At 44.8% G+C, this 16,973-nt stretch overlaps 1 protein-coding gene across 1 annotated transcript; it reads left to right on the forward strand.

Moving 5' to 3' along the window:
- The first annotated feature begins 7,261 nt into the window (after positions 1-7,261).
- Positions 7,262-15,688, forward strand: LOC133890464 (protein ESSENTIAL FOR POTEXVIRUS ACCUMULATION 1-like). Its single transcript, XM_062330838.1, has 10 exons — positions 7,262-7,454; positions 8,446-8,513; positions 8,690-9,616; positions 9,711-9,831; positions 9,923-9,988; positions 10,510-11,154; positions 11,279-13,895; positions 14,475-14,638; positions 14,708-14,767; positions 14,894-15,688. The coding sequence occupies exons 1-10, from the start codon at positions 7,370-7,372 to the stop codon at positions 15,259-15,261; spliced, it is 5,121 nt and encodes a 1,706-aa protein (XP_062186822.1). The 5' UTR covers positions 7,262-7,369; the 3' UTR covers positions 15,262-15,688.
- Positions 15,689-16,973: the final 1,285 nt, after the last annotated feature.

Consider the following 16,973-nt stretch of genomic DNA (forward strand, 5'->3'; position numbering starts at 1 on the left):
TGGTAGCTTTAAGCAGGTTCATGTCAAGTATGGGAGAAAAGGAGCTGCCGCTCATGAGCTCTTCAAGCTCATGAAGAAAAGCAACCACTCCCTATGAACGCCAGGAGTGGAGACAGCCTTTCAAGATCTCAAAATGTACCATTCTTCCATTCATGTACTAGCCGCTCCCTGACCAGACAAGGAGATCTTGCTCTATGTTGCAGCTACCTCACAGGTCACAAGCGCGATCCTAGTCGTCGAGCGTGAATGTATTCAGTGACCAGTGTACTATGTCGGTGAGGTTCTGCATGATGCGAAGGCTCGGTACCCAAGGTACAAAAGCTGTTGTATGCCATGCGGATGACCTCTCGTAAGCTCAGGCACTACTCCTAGGTCCACAGAATCATGGTAATCTCCTCGCTCCTAATTAGGAAAATCCTCCACGATAGGGATGCAGCAGGAAGAACTGCAAAATGGGCGGTAGAGCTTGGGGAGTTCGATATTCAGTTTGTCCCCCGAATGGCTATCAAGTCACAAGCACTGGTTGATTTTGTGGCCGAGTGGTCGTCGTTTGAGCCCTAGCAGGAACAACAACCGGAGGCGGAAGAGCACTGGACCATGCTCTTCGACAGGTCGCTCACACTGAAGGGAGCGAGGGCTGGAGTGGTCTTGACCTCACCTACCAGCGACACCCTCGGGTACGTAATTCAATTATATTTTTATGCCACTAACAATGTTGCAGAATATGAGGGTCTTTTGTCAGTAATGAGAGCAGCATCCATTCTTGTTATAAAATATCAGCTAGCAAAAGGGGACTCGCTACTGATCGTAAACCAAGTGCAAAAGGAGTTTCAATGCTCTGACCCGATAATAGTGGCATACCTCATTGAAGTGGGAAGGGTGGAGCGATGCTCTATTGGTTTTGGGGTTAATCATGTTCTGCGCAGGGACAACTTCCTCACCGATTAGATGGACTGTCTAGTTTCTTCTCGCGCACTTGGCCCTATCAGAGTCTTTGAAGAAAGACTCACCTGACCATCCACTGTGGTATGAGGCCAAGTTAAGGGAATACTCCGCTTGGAAACGAAGCACTCGAGGTATTACCTTTAGAGGCAATGCCTCCTTTGGTGTAGTCCTTGGGCAACCATTATGTGGATGCCCAGCTTGATTCAGGTACGACCTAGAAAAAAGTCAGTAGAAAAAGTTAAGCCCGCATATATTCTCTGGTAGAGGGACGCCTCTACCGCAGGGGGAACAATGACCTTTTGCAGAAGTGCATCACTCAGGAAGGGGGGAGCGCGCTGCTCTCTAATATCCATGAAGACATATTTGGTAGCCATGCTTCATACCACACTCTAGTCAAAATAGCATTCTAGTAAGGATTCTATTGGCTAACGACCCTTCAAGATGCTTGCGAGCTGGTGAAATGGTACGAGTCGTGTCAGTACCATAGCCGATAGACCAACCTACCAGCCCAAATACTTCAAACTATACCATTCTCTTGATCTTTCACTGCCTAAAGGCTCGATATTGTAGGATCATTCCCTAAGGCCCCTAGCGGTATTGAATTCCTATTCGTGGCAGTTGACAAATTTAATAAGTGGACGAAGCCGGCCCATGAGAAAGATCACTGCCGCAACAGCGATCAAGTTCATATGAAGGCTGGTAGTGCGGTTTGATAGTCCAAACCGCATAATTACGGACAACGGGACATAGTTCACCAGTAGCGCTTTTAGAGACTATTGCGAAGGGATTGGGACCAAAGTATGCTACGTATCGGTGACGCACCCCTATAGCAATGGATATGTCAAAAGGGCAAATGAGATGATATTGTAAGGGGTCAAAACCTAGGTCTTTGATCGGCTACAGAGCTACTCGAGACGCTGGGTGGACGAACTCCCCATAGTACTCTGGTCGCTGTGAATGACCCCTGCCAGAGCCATGGTCGAAACTTCGTTCTACCTGGTCTTTTTCGCTGAAGCAATGCTCTCCTCCGAGATCACCCTCCAGTCTCCTTGAATAACCAGATACTCGGATGACGACCATGTGGCTCAACAGGAAGATGACATAAACCCGATTCAAGACTTCCACGATCGCGCTCTAATTTGAGCAGCCTGATACCAACATAGCCTCAGGTGCTACCACAACCGCAAGGTGCAGGAGCAGACCCTGCTTGTAGGCGATCTTGTTCTAAGGAAAATGCATAATAAAGCAGGTCGGAATATGCTCTCCCCCAAGTAGGAAGGGCCCTACACAGTGGTCGAGATTACTCAATCTAGTATGGTCAAACTAGCTATGGAGGACGGTCGTGAATTGCACAATTCATGGAGCATAAACTAGCTGCGCATGTTCTATGTGTAAGGCTGCTCGAGCACGAGCCCGTTTTTCTCTGTTTTGCAGGATCTCTTGGACAAGAACGATCTCCTGTCGGCTTGTAAGTTGTTCCAATTCAGTGGTTAGACCATCTGGTCGGCAGAGGACGGTCGTGAATTGCATAATTCATGGAACATAAACTAGTCGCGCATGTTCTATGTGTAAGGCTGCTCGAGCATGAGCCTATTTTTCTCTATTTTGCAGGATCTTTCAGATAAGAATGGTCTCCTGTCGGCTTGTAAGTTTTTCCAATTCAGAGGTTAGACTGTCTGGTCGGCAGCTTTTCTGCTGACCAGACAGTCAGGGGCTAAAACAATTTAGGATTCTTTTTCGCTGCTAGTTTATTTTGCCTGTTCTCTTATATGGTGAGTGCCAAATTGGTTGGAAAGGAATGAAAACTACCGCTCGCATAGTATCAGAATTAGGAGCGGCTGGGGGATAACAATCACGAGGCCATAAATCCTAACTCAAGTCGAGCTCTAGTCGCACCGAAGGGCTTGTCGTGCTAAGGGTTGTCTTAGACACCACGAACCTAGCTAGAATGCAACTCCTTATATTACAAAATGACTGCTCGAGTAATGCCCGGGGCTAGTTTTGATTATCTTTTTAGTGTCCCCAGCATCTGAAAATGCTTGTCAGTAGTTCGGACTGGACGATCCAAAGGAGGGATCGAGCTGCGAAAAGAAATGTGTCCGCAAGATCGTGGAGCTCCTCCGTAGTCTTTTGGGCATCGGTGAAGCCTTCGGAGATGGCCGAAAGAAGGTCAAGGTCAGGGAAGTGCTCGCTGACTCAGGTAAGGCAGGCACCCCGACCTTGAAAATGTGGTCGCTAACGGTCTCGTGAAGCCTCTGTTCGAGTACACCCGCCTCGTAGGCCACCTATGGCTAGTCACGATGTCCCTAGGAGTGGGGCGAACTTGAATGCCGATGGACCGAAGTAGCGAGTCGAAGTGGGTGAACGCTAACTAAAGCAATCGTAGAAATACGTCCGCGCGCTGGTTGTTTTTCCTCATCATCCGCTCCAAGTCCCTTTGCATCGCGAGCAGTTTCGCCTGACAAATTGGTAGAAGAAATAGGTCGCAAAACATGCAAGAGTCAGCTGGTCGAGTCTCACTCGGCTAGACTAAGACTACACGTGACTTAGTTTGGGGCAAGACTGGCACACCTTGAAGATTGCTCTGTAGGTTCTCTCGCATGACTATGAACCTGAGTTCACATTCGGCAATCGCTTTCTGACTACGCTGGTCTTTGGTGTCATCAATGGATGTGGTCGGCTCATGAAAAGGCTTGAGGCGAGAATTTAGAAATGCCAAACTTACCCTTCTAAGTTGTGCTCACTCCAACGGGGTGAGATCACACAGCGGAGGTGCGCCGGTCAAAGGACCATCTTTCCTCGGGGCAGCCGACATCAGGCTTCAGACCCACGAGTTGACCATATCGTCGCTAAGATTTGGACAAATTAGGAGATGTGAGAAGTCACACACCTATCTAAAGAAGGAACACCAAGGAAACAACAGCAAGGTTACCTGTGAGCTCTCGCGGATGACGTTGTTCGCCTATAGTACTGAAACGCCGGGTGTGCTCGCCTCTGTAGGGGGCACAATCAACGTTTGATGAAGTCACCATCAGCCTTGCCTTGCCTCTCGGAGCAGGCTAACCCGCTTGGCCAGAGTCAACAGCTCTGGGGTGGTAGTGGGTGAACTCCCCCAGTTGTTCGTGACTTGCATCGGCACGCTTGGCACACAAAGGTTGTCCAAGGAGTTGTTCGCCGCAAGGTAAAACCATTCCTCCCGCTATCCCGATCATGATGACTTGAGGCCCACCTCAATGTAGGAGTCCACAGAGCTATCACGAAGGAGGAACCTATAGCTTCCGATGGCCGACCCAGTCATCGACCGACAAGTGTAGAAGAACCGGGCAGGGAGCGAGCGTGCTCTCCCCGAAGCGGTACCTCGAGGTCAGGCGACGGGTGAGCAGGCCGACATCGTTCATTTACTGCAAGATCTGGGGAAGGCAGACTCGCTGCCGGTGCGCACCATCATGTGACAATGGAAGATGCTATGAAGGTAAGAATGGAGACGGAGACGAAGGGCTCTAAGCACGAAGGCTTGAAGGCTAAGGGAGGTGATGAAAGGATTCGTGGGGAACCATTGACACTCCAATTTAAAGGACCGGTGCGGTATCTCAACCGCTGCAAGGTCTGGTTCGCTCGAAATATGCGTGTGGGGAATCAAAATTCCCTCGAGTCTGACGACAATTAGTGTTTCTCTCTCCCACACTCTCTATCTCTCCGGACATTTAACCTCTCATCGGGATGTGGTTTTCTGAGTCGATCACAAAAGCGGGCTGCGTCAACGATCGCTCCTCAAGGCGAACATGCGTTCACCTGGGATCCAAGTGGTGTGACCAAGCCCAACAACGTACACTTGTCACACAATGACCACGGTCTACTACGGCAAACCATTTAGCCTGTCCCATCCACGATGGAGCTTATAGGCTACTATCGGTGTAATAGATAAATGGCCCTCAGAAGGTGGGCCTCACACCACCAAATATCAGCTGGTAATAAATATTTTCAAGACCACATGACTCATCGCATTACCAGGGCAGGACTTGTGAGACCAACCCCTGGTCACAGAAGGAAACCTTGTTGGTCGCATGGCATGTATTCATCTAACATGTTAGGACGCATGTAATGCCATCAACTCAAGTATTTTCCTCCCCCTGATACTCCCTTTCAGCGAGCGAGGTCATGGGCATGCGTGGTGGATGTCACGTCCTAAATCCTTAATCACGTAATTAAGCATAATTATGCTTTTTAAGCATTATGTTTAGTAATTGTAATTGGGAATACTAGTGCACTTCGTTAAAAGTTAATTGGATGAGAGAAGGAAATTCGGGAGAGAAAGGAATTTAATTCGCAGTCAAACGGACTTCTCTCTCTTGTACGTGGGCCCACCGGCCAGCCCCACCATCTCTCCCTCCACTTAGGCAGCAGCCCCACCTGCTCCCTCACTCCCATTCTCGTGCCTCTCTCCTCTCCCAACCGGCCTAAGCAAGGAGAGCAAGAGCTCTCACTCCCCTCTCAAGCTCTCTCTTCCTTTCTCCCAAAATCCGACTTCAAGAGAAGGATTTGAGATATGCATGTGGTACTCACGCAATCCTTAGCTCATAAGCTTCCTATCCCTTCAATTTTTTTGCTCTTTCTCGAAAGATTTGGGCCGAATTTGATGTCTTTTGGTGTTTAGGGTTGAAACATGAGGAACACCGGGTTTCTTCGTCTCCGGAGCTTTTCCCTCTGTTTCCTCCTTCAACCGACAGTCCTCAAGCTCGGCAAAGTGTCTTGGGTGAGTCTCTTAGGCTCCTATGGCATGAATGCACGATTTGGTTGGTCGAAATCTAAGAATTTGGAGCTAATGTTGAAGTTCATGAGTTCTCGATGTTTTGGTAGCAATAGCCAAGTTTTGTTCGATTTTTGGCTTATGCGTGTGGTCTTATGCGGTAGAGGAGGTCAAGATGATGCTCTAGGTCTAAATCCCCACCCCAAAGGCCACCGAAATCGCTGGAATGGTCACTGGCGAGCTCACCAAGTTCCCTCGGCAGCATACAACGGTTTGACCGCGTTTCTAGATGGTCTGACCGCTGTTCTAGGAGTTCGATCGCCCCTCGGGCCAGTCTGACCGCCAGAACCCAAACCTCACTGTTCGTTGGCGGTCTGACCGCGTTTCTGGGCGGTCTGACCACCGTTCCAGGAGTCCGACTGCCCCTCGGGCCGGTCTGACCGCCAGAACCCAAACCTCTCTATTCGCTGGCGGTCTGACCGCCCCTGTTGGTTGTCTGACCGTGGTCAACTCAGCAGAACTGTTTTCAACACAGTTTATTGTTTGCTGAAACTTGTAAAATTCATAATAAATTCTCTGTAACTCCAAAAATTATGAAACTAATTTTGTTGGTTTTATAATAACCTAATCTACCTATTAAAAATATTCTCAGCCATTAAATAATTACTTAAATGTCTGAGATTAATTAATTAGGTTAAGGATTTGTTAATTCGCCGTTCATTCTTCACAAGTTCAAAATGGGTGAAACCAATTTTACTAATCTTCTTATGACTTGCTCTAACTAGGAAAAATATTTTCATGCATTATGTGGCATATTTGATGGTAATTCATCATATGCATATTGGAGCATGTATTATTGCATTTTACTCATGCTGATCATTGCATGCATTTTTCTTTAGTGAACAAGGAGCCGGAGCGTGATACGATCGTGGTTGAAGACGACTCTAATCTTTTGGTTTTCTGCGAGTGTTGCTTGGATAATTATAGACAGCCACTTGAGCAGCAAGACAAGCATCTATCATATTACAACTTTGTCGAATTGAATAAAATCTAAATATTGATAAACTATGCTTACATATAGGTTTGCATATATGGGGAGTCGATGTCGGGTTTTTATATGTAGAACCTATATTGATTGCATAATCTTTATCTTGAATTGTTTATCTATATCATTGTAGCCTTGGTAATATGATAAATATCTAAGAGTCGGTCATAATACACAAGACGTAGAACTGTTATCTATAAAAAATCTAACCCTAAATAAATACTTATATTCTTAAATTCATTCAATACACGTCGAAAAAACATTAATCAACACATCTATGGTCCAATATAACTCAGGATTCATTATTAGGAATCAACCCGACACATCCGCACTTAAAACGTTGATAAGTGGCATTCATGACTATACATATTTGCACTTAAAACCAAGGATGAAAAATCACCTTGTCAGAATACAGGACATCTCTCAAATCAATTAGCACACAATCGAAGGGCCTGGACGCAAAAGGCAGCTCCTCGGGGAAGCGTGTGCGTGCGCCCGGTCTTTTATCCGCCCGGAAGCAACAACCCCACCTTCGCTCGCTCGCTCGCTTCCGCTCTCCATCTTGCTGCTCCCAAACCTCCCCAACCAGCCCAGCCCTAGGGTTTTCGCCGCCGCCGCCGCCGCCGCCGCCCATGGCCGCCGCCCCGGACCGCGCCAATGCCGACCTCCGCCGCCGCCTCGCCGTCGACACCCCTCCCCCGCCCCAGATCGCCAAAGGTCACCGCTCCTCCCACGCCTCTCCCCCCTCTCGATCCGCACGAAACCCTAGCGCCGCCCGCTACTCGGGCTGGTCCGATTTCGCTCTCGTTCGGTCGTTCGATCCGCACCATAGTTATTGGGGTTTGGGGTTTTCTGGGCCGGTGTTGAATGATGCTGCCCCGGCGGGTTTTCGTGCTGTTATTGCGGGTGTAGAGTTTGTGTTTGGACCACTGATGTATGGTGGCGCCAGGTAGTTAGATGTCTTAAGGTGGTGCTTCGGTAGTTAAGAGAGTTCGGATTCGATTTGGGTGGGTTTGATGCAATGGTCAGGTTGTCTTTTGTTTTTGATTTTGGGGCGGCTGATTTGACTGATTGTATCCTTTCCAGTCAGTATAGTATTGGATTATTTTTGTTGGTACTTGCAAAGATCCTTATTGTTCGGAGATCTTTGTTTTGAGTTGATTTGTTGTTGCGGGTGCCCACATGTATGGCCGTCTCCGAGCAGAAGTTCTTGTTGTGGCAACGGTGACGCACACATTGTTTTTTTAGGCTGCAAAATGAAGCTGAAAACCAATAGCTCATCCCTGTTGGCTTAAGAAAGGTTGTGTTCTATGTAGCTTTATGTGGTTTTACTACATCTGTGGCAGATTTTATTATTGTTTATTTGTTTGATTTGTGTACAAAAGTTACTTAGGTTCCTCTGGATGCTTATTTGAATTATATTCGGAATCCATGGTATTATTGTGGTAAAAAAATCACTTCAATTTAGAACACATTGCGCAGAAACCACTGATCCAATTATTTTCATCTGAGTTATACTTCAAGATCACCTGCATGTTTTTGTCTAACTATTGAACAATTGTTTTGGTTAATCAAATGCGATTTACAATTAGAATAGACGAAAGCCTGGATCAGTAATAAGTTGTTTACGGTGCTTCCTGAGCTTTATGCATTATCCTTAGCATAGTATATTTCCTGTTGTATTGATGGTAGCATTTGGTTGTTGCAGAGAAGCAAGGCCTGGATACTGAAATACCCCTTTCTCCTCAGTGGCTTATGAAGGTGGGAGAAAACAAGGTTAGTCCTTAAAGAATTAGGACAGTAGCTAGACTTAAGCAGTTGGGATTCATACTATTAATATCATACATGGTAATTGCAGTAATAGGGCATTCATTAGGTGTATTTTTATCTTTCTTTGTTATTTGCTTGTTTATGGTGCAGTGGTGACTTATATGATTAATTGTTTGTTGCAGGATCCCATTTCACAGGGTATCTGCTCAGATGTTTCAAAGACACCAGGGAATGGTGAAGACCCGGGCTACAGTGCAAAGAAAAAGGATGTTTTCAGGGCTTCTGTGCTTGATGGTGAAACTGAGCGCCGTGACCGCTGGCGCGATGACGAAAGGGAACCAAATTCAACCCATCGGTGGAGTCGCTGGAGGGAGATAGAGAAGGAACATGGTGATACACACAAAGTGGAAAGATGGTCAGATGACTCCTCCAAGTATTCTGTGGATGGTCGTCGTGCTTCACAGGAGCGCTGGGGTGATTCCAATAATAAGGAAGGCAACTATGACCAACGCCGTGAGAACAAGTGGACTACACGATGGGGTTCCAATGAGAAGGAGTCTGAAAATTGGCGTGATAGGTGGGGAGATTCAGGCAAAGAGGGTGATGCTTCCCGTGAAAAAGGTTTCTCTCACTATGCAGCACGTGGAAAGGATGGAAACAATTATGAAAAGGATGCCGAAAGGGATGACAATATTTCTCGTTCATGGAAATCTAGTTATCCTTTGGGCCGTGGGCGGGGAGATTCGTCTCATTATCCCTCTCAGATTCCACAGAAATCACCTGCTACTTATGGATATGGTAGAGGGAAGTCAGACAATGAAATTACAAATTTTCCAAGCTCTCGTGTAAAGTTCACATCTGGTACAGGTGCAATCGGTAGTGGATCTTCACGACCATTCCATCTTGGTCTACTTTCTGACAGACCTGGTGGTGCATCAAGAGATCGCTCGGCATTCAGATATAGTAGGATGAAATTGCTTGACATATACAGGAGTTGTGATGTCACTGACCTTAAGGTTCCTGTTGATTGCTTTGAGGAAGTCTCTGTCTTCATGCAAGAAGATGCTTTGGAACCTTTAGCACTATCTGCTCCTATTGCTGAAGAAGCGGTAATTATGCTATTTTTTTTTCTTAAGTAGAAGGAGCTTTCATGGTACTACAAGTCTACAATATCCTTATCTCACTGTTGAATTGAATTTGTAGGGCATTTTAAAAGCAATTGACAAAGGGGATATCGTAAACAGTGGTGTCCATCAGGCTTCCAAAGATGATTCTGTTGGAAAAAGTAATCCTGACGTTGTGCCATCAAAACATCCAAATTCAGGTTAGAAACTGTTTATTTACCTTGTTGCGACATACTAACATCTAAATGTATTGTATAGTTTCTCATTGAATGCTATTCTAACTTTCTCCAGCTGGTAGAGAAGATCAGCCAGGAGGCATGGAAGATTATAAGGGAGAAACATTTGGAAGTCTCAGGGGTACCTTATTTAGTTTGCTGCTTACGCAATTTTCCTGTTTACTGCATTTCACATGGTTGAACAAACTTAAGTGATCACGTAGAGAGGATTATGCATCCATGCATATGTTTATTGTTTGTCAAACCCAGTCTTTCATAATCTTGAGAATCCTTCATGTCTTGAGCATTTGTCTTTCAGATATACTAATTTGATATTTGTCTCTATGCTATTCTTTTTTTGGGTCTACAATCAGTTAAGCCTTTTAGAAACAATTTATTTTTCTGGTTTTAGGAGAATCTTAAGTCACATGTAAGGCCCTCGATATAAAAGGAAAACGAGAGTATTGTATAATAGGACAACAACATTTAAAATGGTACACACTGGTTCATAAATTCATTTCGGGATATGCAGAAACTTGTCTTACATATATACAATACTGGTTAACTCCTTTGTTTGTTTCCTGTAGCAAAATGTTGATGATTTTTGAAGTTTTAGAATTTGTTCTTCCTCCCTTAAAAGCTGCTTATATTGATCTTTAATAGGTGTTCCTGGGAATACTGATTTGCCAGCCAGAGAGGAGTCATTGCGACCTGGGACATCTACTTATGTTGTTCCACAAAGATCTCAGTTTATTGGAGAACATAGGCTTGGACCATCTGCTGAGTTTGGGCAGCAAATACCCAATTTCTTAAATCAAGAAACTAAAACAGGCATGGTGGGTGCTGATGACTTTGCCAGTCCGCAGCCTCATCCTAGTCCGGAAAGCCTCTCTCTATACTACAAAGATCCACAAGGTCAAATTCAAGGCCCTTTTTCTGGCGCCGACATTATTAACTGGTTTGAGGCTGGTTATTTTGGTATTGATTTGCTAGTTCGTGTTGTGAACGCACCCCCTGATACTCCTTTTTTAATGCTTGGGGATGTTATGCCTCACCTACGAGCAAAGGCAAGGCCACCACCAGGGTTTGCCACTGCAAAGTCCAGTGATATGCTAGTTCCAGAGACTCCACCTTCGGGGAAGTTTGTCAGCTCCGGTAGCACGCGTGCAGGATTAACTGGTGTTGGAATATTCGACAGTGGGCCAAATAGGAAAGATACTGCAGTTGTGGCTCAAAATCGTTTTCTGGAGTCACTTATGTCTAATAATGTGCACAATCCTTCGGCAGACACTATATCTATAACTGGAGGTTTGTTATCGTCAAGTTCTATTTGTGCTTGTTTCATTTTGTATTTTATTTGTATTAAGTATTAACCTTCTTTTCTACCTGTCATGCATACCTCCTTGTCTGACACTGTTTTCTTTTGAATCAGGTATGAATGAACTTGGCAGTAGTAGCTTTGGCAACATTGCTGTGGGCGGAGGCGAGAGTGGGAACGATATGAACTATCTTTTGGCACAGAAAGGACTGTTGGAGAGGCAAAATTCTTTGCAAAACCCTGTTCCCTATTGGTCAGGAGATGCTATTCCAGTAGCACAAGCACATAACAAGGATATTGCCCCAGAAGCATCTACCCTACATTCTAAATTGCTCCCTCCGATGGCTGATCCATCTTGCCAATCTTTGCAATCTCAGAATGTTGATTTGCTTGCCATGCTACATTCTAAGGAGAAGCCTCAAGTACCTACTGGTAATTCTGGATTACCGCTGTGGTCCAACTACCCTGAAGCAAGAAATCTTAATCCTAACGTGCATGGTGTAGACCTCACTCAAGGGGCACTTAACGTGCGTCAAGATCTGCAAAATTCCCAGAACATTGGTATTGGTGTTCAACAACACAACTTCATGCTGCAAAACCGACCAGCTTTGGTTCATTTGCCACCGGAGAAGCTGCTTACTGAGATATCTCAGGATCCACAGCTCTTAAATATGCTTCAGCAGCAGTATCTGCTGTCACAACTGCAGTTGCAATCACAGCCACCTTTGACACCTGAGCCTCAACTCTCTATGTTGGACAAGATGTTATTGCTCAAGCAACAGCAGCAGCAGCAACAACTGCAACAGCAGCAGCAACAATTGCAACAGCAGCTGCAGCTTGAGCAGCAAAAGAAGCTATTGTTGCAGCAACAGCACCTACTTTCTCACATGGTACCTCACGGACATCGCAATCAGCAGCCTGATGATCCTTATGGTGATTCTATGAATCTTGGTCTTCGAAGAATGCAAGAGGCTATTGAAGTTGATCGGAAGTTGCCTGTCCATGGTATGCAGGTGGGGCAACAACCTAGTCAGTCAATTATGAATATGAGAGATATGGATGGCGTAGGTTTATCTCAAAGCTCTGTAACTACTCTGCCGGTGCCCCATGAAACTGCTGTGGGTGCACTTTCAAAAGAATGCTATTCTCGTCCTCAGATGCTCGAAGACTTTGCAAATGACGATGAACAATTGAAAGCAACTATGGTAAATCCAATGCTGACAAAAGTTGCAGATAGGAATGAGGAGGCTAAATCTCGTGAAATGGATACTGGAGCAGCGAAAACTGGAATGTCTGAAAAGATTCTGGATTCTGGATCTACTGAGGTCCCAGGGGGTGCTTTTAGTGAAGCTAAGGATTCACATGAACCACCACTGGATCCCAAGTCAGAAAATTTATTATCTAATATTTCTAAACAGGTCCAAGAAATGAAACTTTCTTCAGAAAATACCCCTGCTGACATTGGGACAACTGTGGTGACTGAAGTAAAAGACACTGATACACACGAGACAAAGAAAGCAGAAAAGAAAAAGAAGCAAAAGAAAAAACAGTCTGCTGCAGATGTTGGCAAAGGAACATCAAAGACAGTTTCTACCCAACAGCCAAGGCAGGAAACTGAGGTTGATAATTCTGATCTCGGTGGAAATAAGCGTGATATACCAGATGGTACAGAGGAACTGTTTTGGGGTTCACCTATTAGAGTGCAGAATGAGATTTTACCCCTCAAATGTTTCCCTGAGGAATATGACACTAACAAAGCTGAGATGGAACTTTGTTCTCAATCATCTGATCCTCATACTGTGGCAAACCAGCGTGCGTGGAAACAACCTACCCAGGGACTCAGGCCTAAATCACTGCTGGAAATTCAGGCTGAGGAACAACTGCGTGCACAGAGAGGATTGGCTATGGAAAATGCTAAGCCAGCAGCAGCTTCAGTACCTTCAATTCCTTGGAATGGCATGGCAACATCTTCTGAGCATCATTTTGGGGGTGCAAGTAAGTCATTGGGAGTCATGGAAAGTACTAGTGAAAGGAATAAGAGAAGCCAGTTGCATGATTTGCTGGCAGAAGAAGTTTTGGCGAGGTCAAGCATTGCAGATAATGAGAACATAGGTAATGCCAATGATGCATTTTTTCCTCCTCTGTCGCCTGCTGCTGCTCAGGCTGATGCTCCTGCTCTTGATGATAATGATTTCATTGAGGCTAAGGACAAGAAGAACAAAAAGAAGGCAACGAAAACAAAAGGTTCTACTGTGAAAGCCCCATCACCTGTTGGTTCCTTTGATCCATCAGCTATTTCTATGCCTACTGAAAAGGGAAAGTCAGTCAAGCAAGCACAAGAGTTAGAAATATTGCCGGCTCCGCCAAGTGGTCCATCCTTTGGAGATTTTGTTCTTTGGAAGAGTGATCAGGCTAACTCTGTGCCTGCTCCAGCATGGTCTAATGACTCTTCAAAGGTGCAGAAACCTTTGTCTTTGAGAGATATTCAGAGAGAGGAAGAAAGGAGATCTGGTGCTGTCAAGCAACAAGCACCCTCGTCAACTCCAGCAAAGGTGTCCATGAACCAAAAAAATCATGGGAATGCTTCTTCCTGGCAAGCTTCTGGATTATCTCCTTCAAAGACAGTTGCTCCTGTGCAAATGAGTTCCAATACTCCCAGTCGTTCCAAGTCAAGTGCTGAAGATGATTTGTTTTGGGGCCCTCCCGAGCACTCCAAACAAGATAAGAAGCAGTATGTTGACAGTGTCTTTTACAGTTAAATTGATTATTTTTTTGTGTTGGTTTGAAGATGTTATTATACCCTTTATTCTGGATTTCTAAGCTTTTATGCTACATTAGTAAATTAACAAATAAACTAAATCAGCAAATTATGATTGAACTTGTTCAACTTCGAACTGGAAGAGAAATTTTGGAAAAAAGATATATATGAAAAGTAAAAATAAAGCTTCACTCACTTATCTAGTTTGTTTGAGTTAAGAACCTTCCAGTAGCTATTTTGATTGGAGTTTTTGTTTTCTCGGTCAATCTTCTAACAAAAGGTGAATATGTCGATCTGGATAATAGAGAGTTCGCATATGGTTCGAGTTAAGGAATTTATTTTGTTATTGTTTGTCCCCTTTGCTCCAATGCCATATGATTTGATTCTGGAACAAATTTGTACTTTGCTTGACCAATTTTACAGAATTATAATTTTGTATCAGTTATAGTGTATACAATTTGTACTTTGGTTGACTTTAATTTGCATAACTTTTTTCTGTTATAAAGAAGATTTTCTGAATATGTTTATGTTTTATCTTCATATCTTAATCAGGTCAGAGTTTCCAACTCTTTCAAGTCAGAGCAGAAGTTCCATGATGAAGGATCAGTCTACATCGAATGTTCAGAAGTCACAGGCAGGCAGGTTGCCGCTTTCTTCTGCTCCTCTTGTCAACCAATCCGGGAAAGGGAAAGCAAAGGCTGCAAACAAGCAGACAGGTAATGTTGCGGGTTTTTACTCATGTTTCCAAATCTGTATCTTTGTGTTCTAACTACTGTTATCTGCAGAGGCAATGGACTTCCGGGATTGGTGCGATAGTGAGTGGGTTAGGCTCACTGGAACAAATGGTATTGAACTGCGTCTTAGCTCTCATTTCAAGTTAAAACTCATCAATCCTTTGTTTCCATCCTGTACTTTTGTTATGTACATCTTCAAATGTTGACCATTAATTTCTGTTTGCTTTATCGATTCAGATACAAGTTTCCTTGAGTTCTGCATAAAGCAATCGACTGTTGAAGCAGAAATGCTCCTTCAGGAGAACATTGGTTCTCTTGACCGCAACCATGAGTTCATCGACAAGTTCCTCAATTACAAGGCCTTTCTGTCAGAAGAGGTGATTGAGATGGCATTCCAAGCTCCCAGCACGCGTGGTACACGAGGTGACGGTGCAGCGCGTGCAAACTCTGCCGCTGCAGCCAAAGGAGGCATGAGTGCAGAGATGGAGCTGGATAGTGGAGGGAAGAAGAAAGGGAAGAAGGGGAAGAAGGTGAGCGCAGCAGTTTTGGGGTTCAACGTAGTGAGCAACCGTATAATGATGGGTGAGATCCAGAATGTCGATTAGGACCGTGGTGATGGGGCCATGTACATACCCTCTTCTTTTTTCTCCCTCGGGACATCCATCACCTCATGACTCATGTACGTACATAGCTTACCCGTTACATGCTTCGGCCTTGCTGCATTTTCGCTCTCATGGGATGTTGGCGTGTCCCACAGTTAGTGCTCTCAATGTAGCAGTTGCTTGACTTGATTTTGCTTGAGAATTGAGCTTACATGCGCGGCCATGTGGTGATTTTGGTTCTTGTGACATTTTGTTGAGACTTACTTTTTAGGTTCCTGTAACAGACAGAAGATTTTGCTGTCAATAGAAACTGATTTCACCTGAGAAGAACCGAGATGTGAGTTTGTTGCTGTTGTAGCTCATACTAGTATGGGATTAACTTGTAGCATGTGCATAACATGATCTTTGATTTGTGTGTTTATATGGTTTATATGAGTTAGTTCTGTGACTGTATGACAGTTGCAAAGCTGAATTATAATCAGCTAAAACACAATCTGACATCTGAACAAACGAAGCATATAAGTGCCTTTAAATCTGAGCAAACGAAGTTGTCTGAAATCGGAAAGATATAAGACATGACCAGTGTTCTTGTTTATACTTCCTCCGGTCACAAATACTTTGCATTTTAGATAAGATCTCACAAATACTTTGCATTTTAGATAAGATCTGGCTAAATTTTTGAAATTTTGATTATCGATAAATTTTAAAATACTTAGTTTGAAAATATTAAAATCATAAGCGCAGATTTGTTTTAAAAAGTACATCCATAATCTTATAAATTTATTGGATTTTATAAATATATTTTAGTAAACTAGTAGTTAAATGTACACTTTGGAGGCCGTACCGTATTAAAACGTCGAGTATTTTGTAATTTGTATCGCAGGGAGTATATTGATTAGGCTAAAGCCATGAGCAGAATCCCATTACAGCTAATAAAAAACTGAACTAGTTAATAAATTGAAATATAGATCCCTACACGTTGATGGAACAAAACCATATCCTACCAGCTACTCTTGAGCTAGTGAGCCGACGGGGGCACGAAGACGTACCTGCAGGGGCTTCGATGGAGCGTAATATGTATATGTATGTTGCCATACGGGTAGCACATGGCGTCGTCGTCGTGCACGTAGCCAGGCGGCGGCCAGTGCACCGGCGGGTATCTCGGGGTGTAATAATGGTCGCCGTAGTCGTCATAGTCACCACCGTAGCCTTAGGCAGATCCAGAGCCATATCCATCGCCGTAGGCAGACCCAGAGCCATATTCGTCGCCGTAGCCGTAGTCATCGTCGTAAGAGATGTAACCATCGTCGTAGCCGTAGCCATAGTCGTAAGCCATAACCATCGTCGTAGCTGTAGTCGTCGTCGTCGTAAGAGCCGTAATTATCGCCATAGCCGTAGTCGCTGTAAGAGCCATAATCATAGCCGTAGAAGTGAGAATCGCAGCCGTAGCAGCTGTATGCGTCGGCGTCCGTGGCTTGACCATCGTAGCCGTCGTGCTCCTCGACAATGACCGCTTCCTTGCTGTTGCCGTCGAACTCGATGTCTTGCACCGCGGCCGCCGCAGCTTCGGCGATAGGGTAGGCACCATCGAAAACGACATCGCCGCCGTCCTTGGGAGCGTCTTTGCCCGCCGTGAGGTCTAGTTGTACTCCTAGTTACCGTTCGCCTCCGTCCAGCCCCCGCCGTCCCAGAGCGCTTCATTGTCTGACGACACA

This window comes from Phragmites australis, chromosome 14, assembly GCF_958298935.1.
Source record: "Phragmites australis chromosome 14, lpPhrAust1.1, whole genome shotgun sequence".
NCBI lineage: Eukaryota > Viridiplantae > Streptophyta > Magnoliopsida > Poales > Poaceae > Phragmites > Phragmites australis.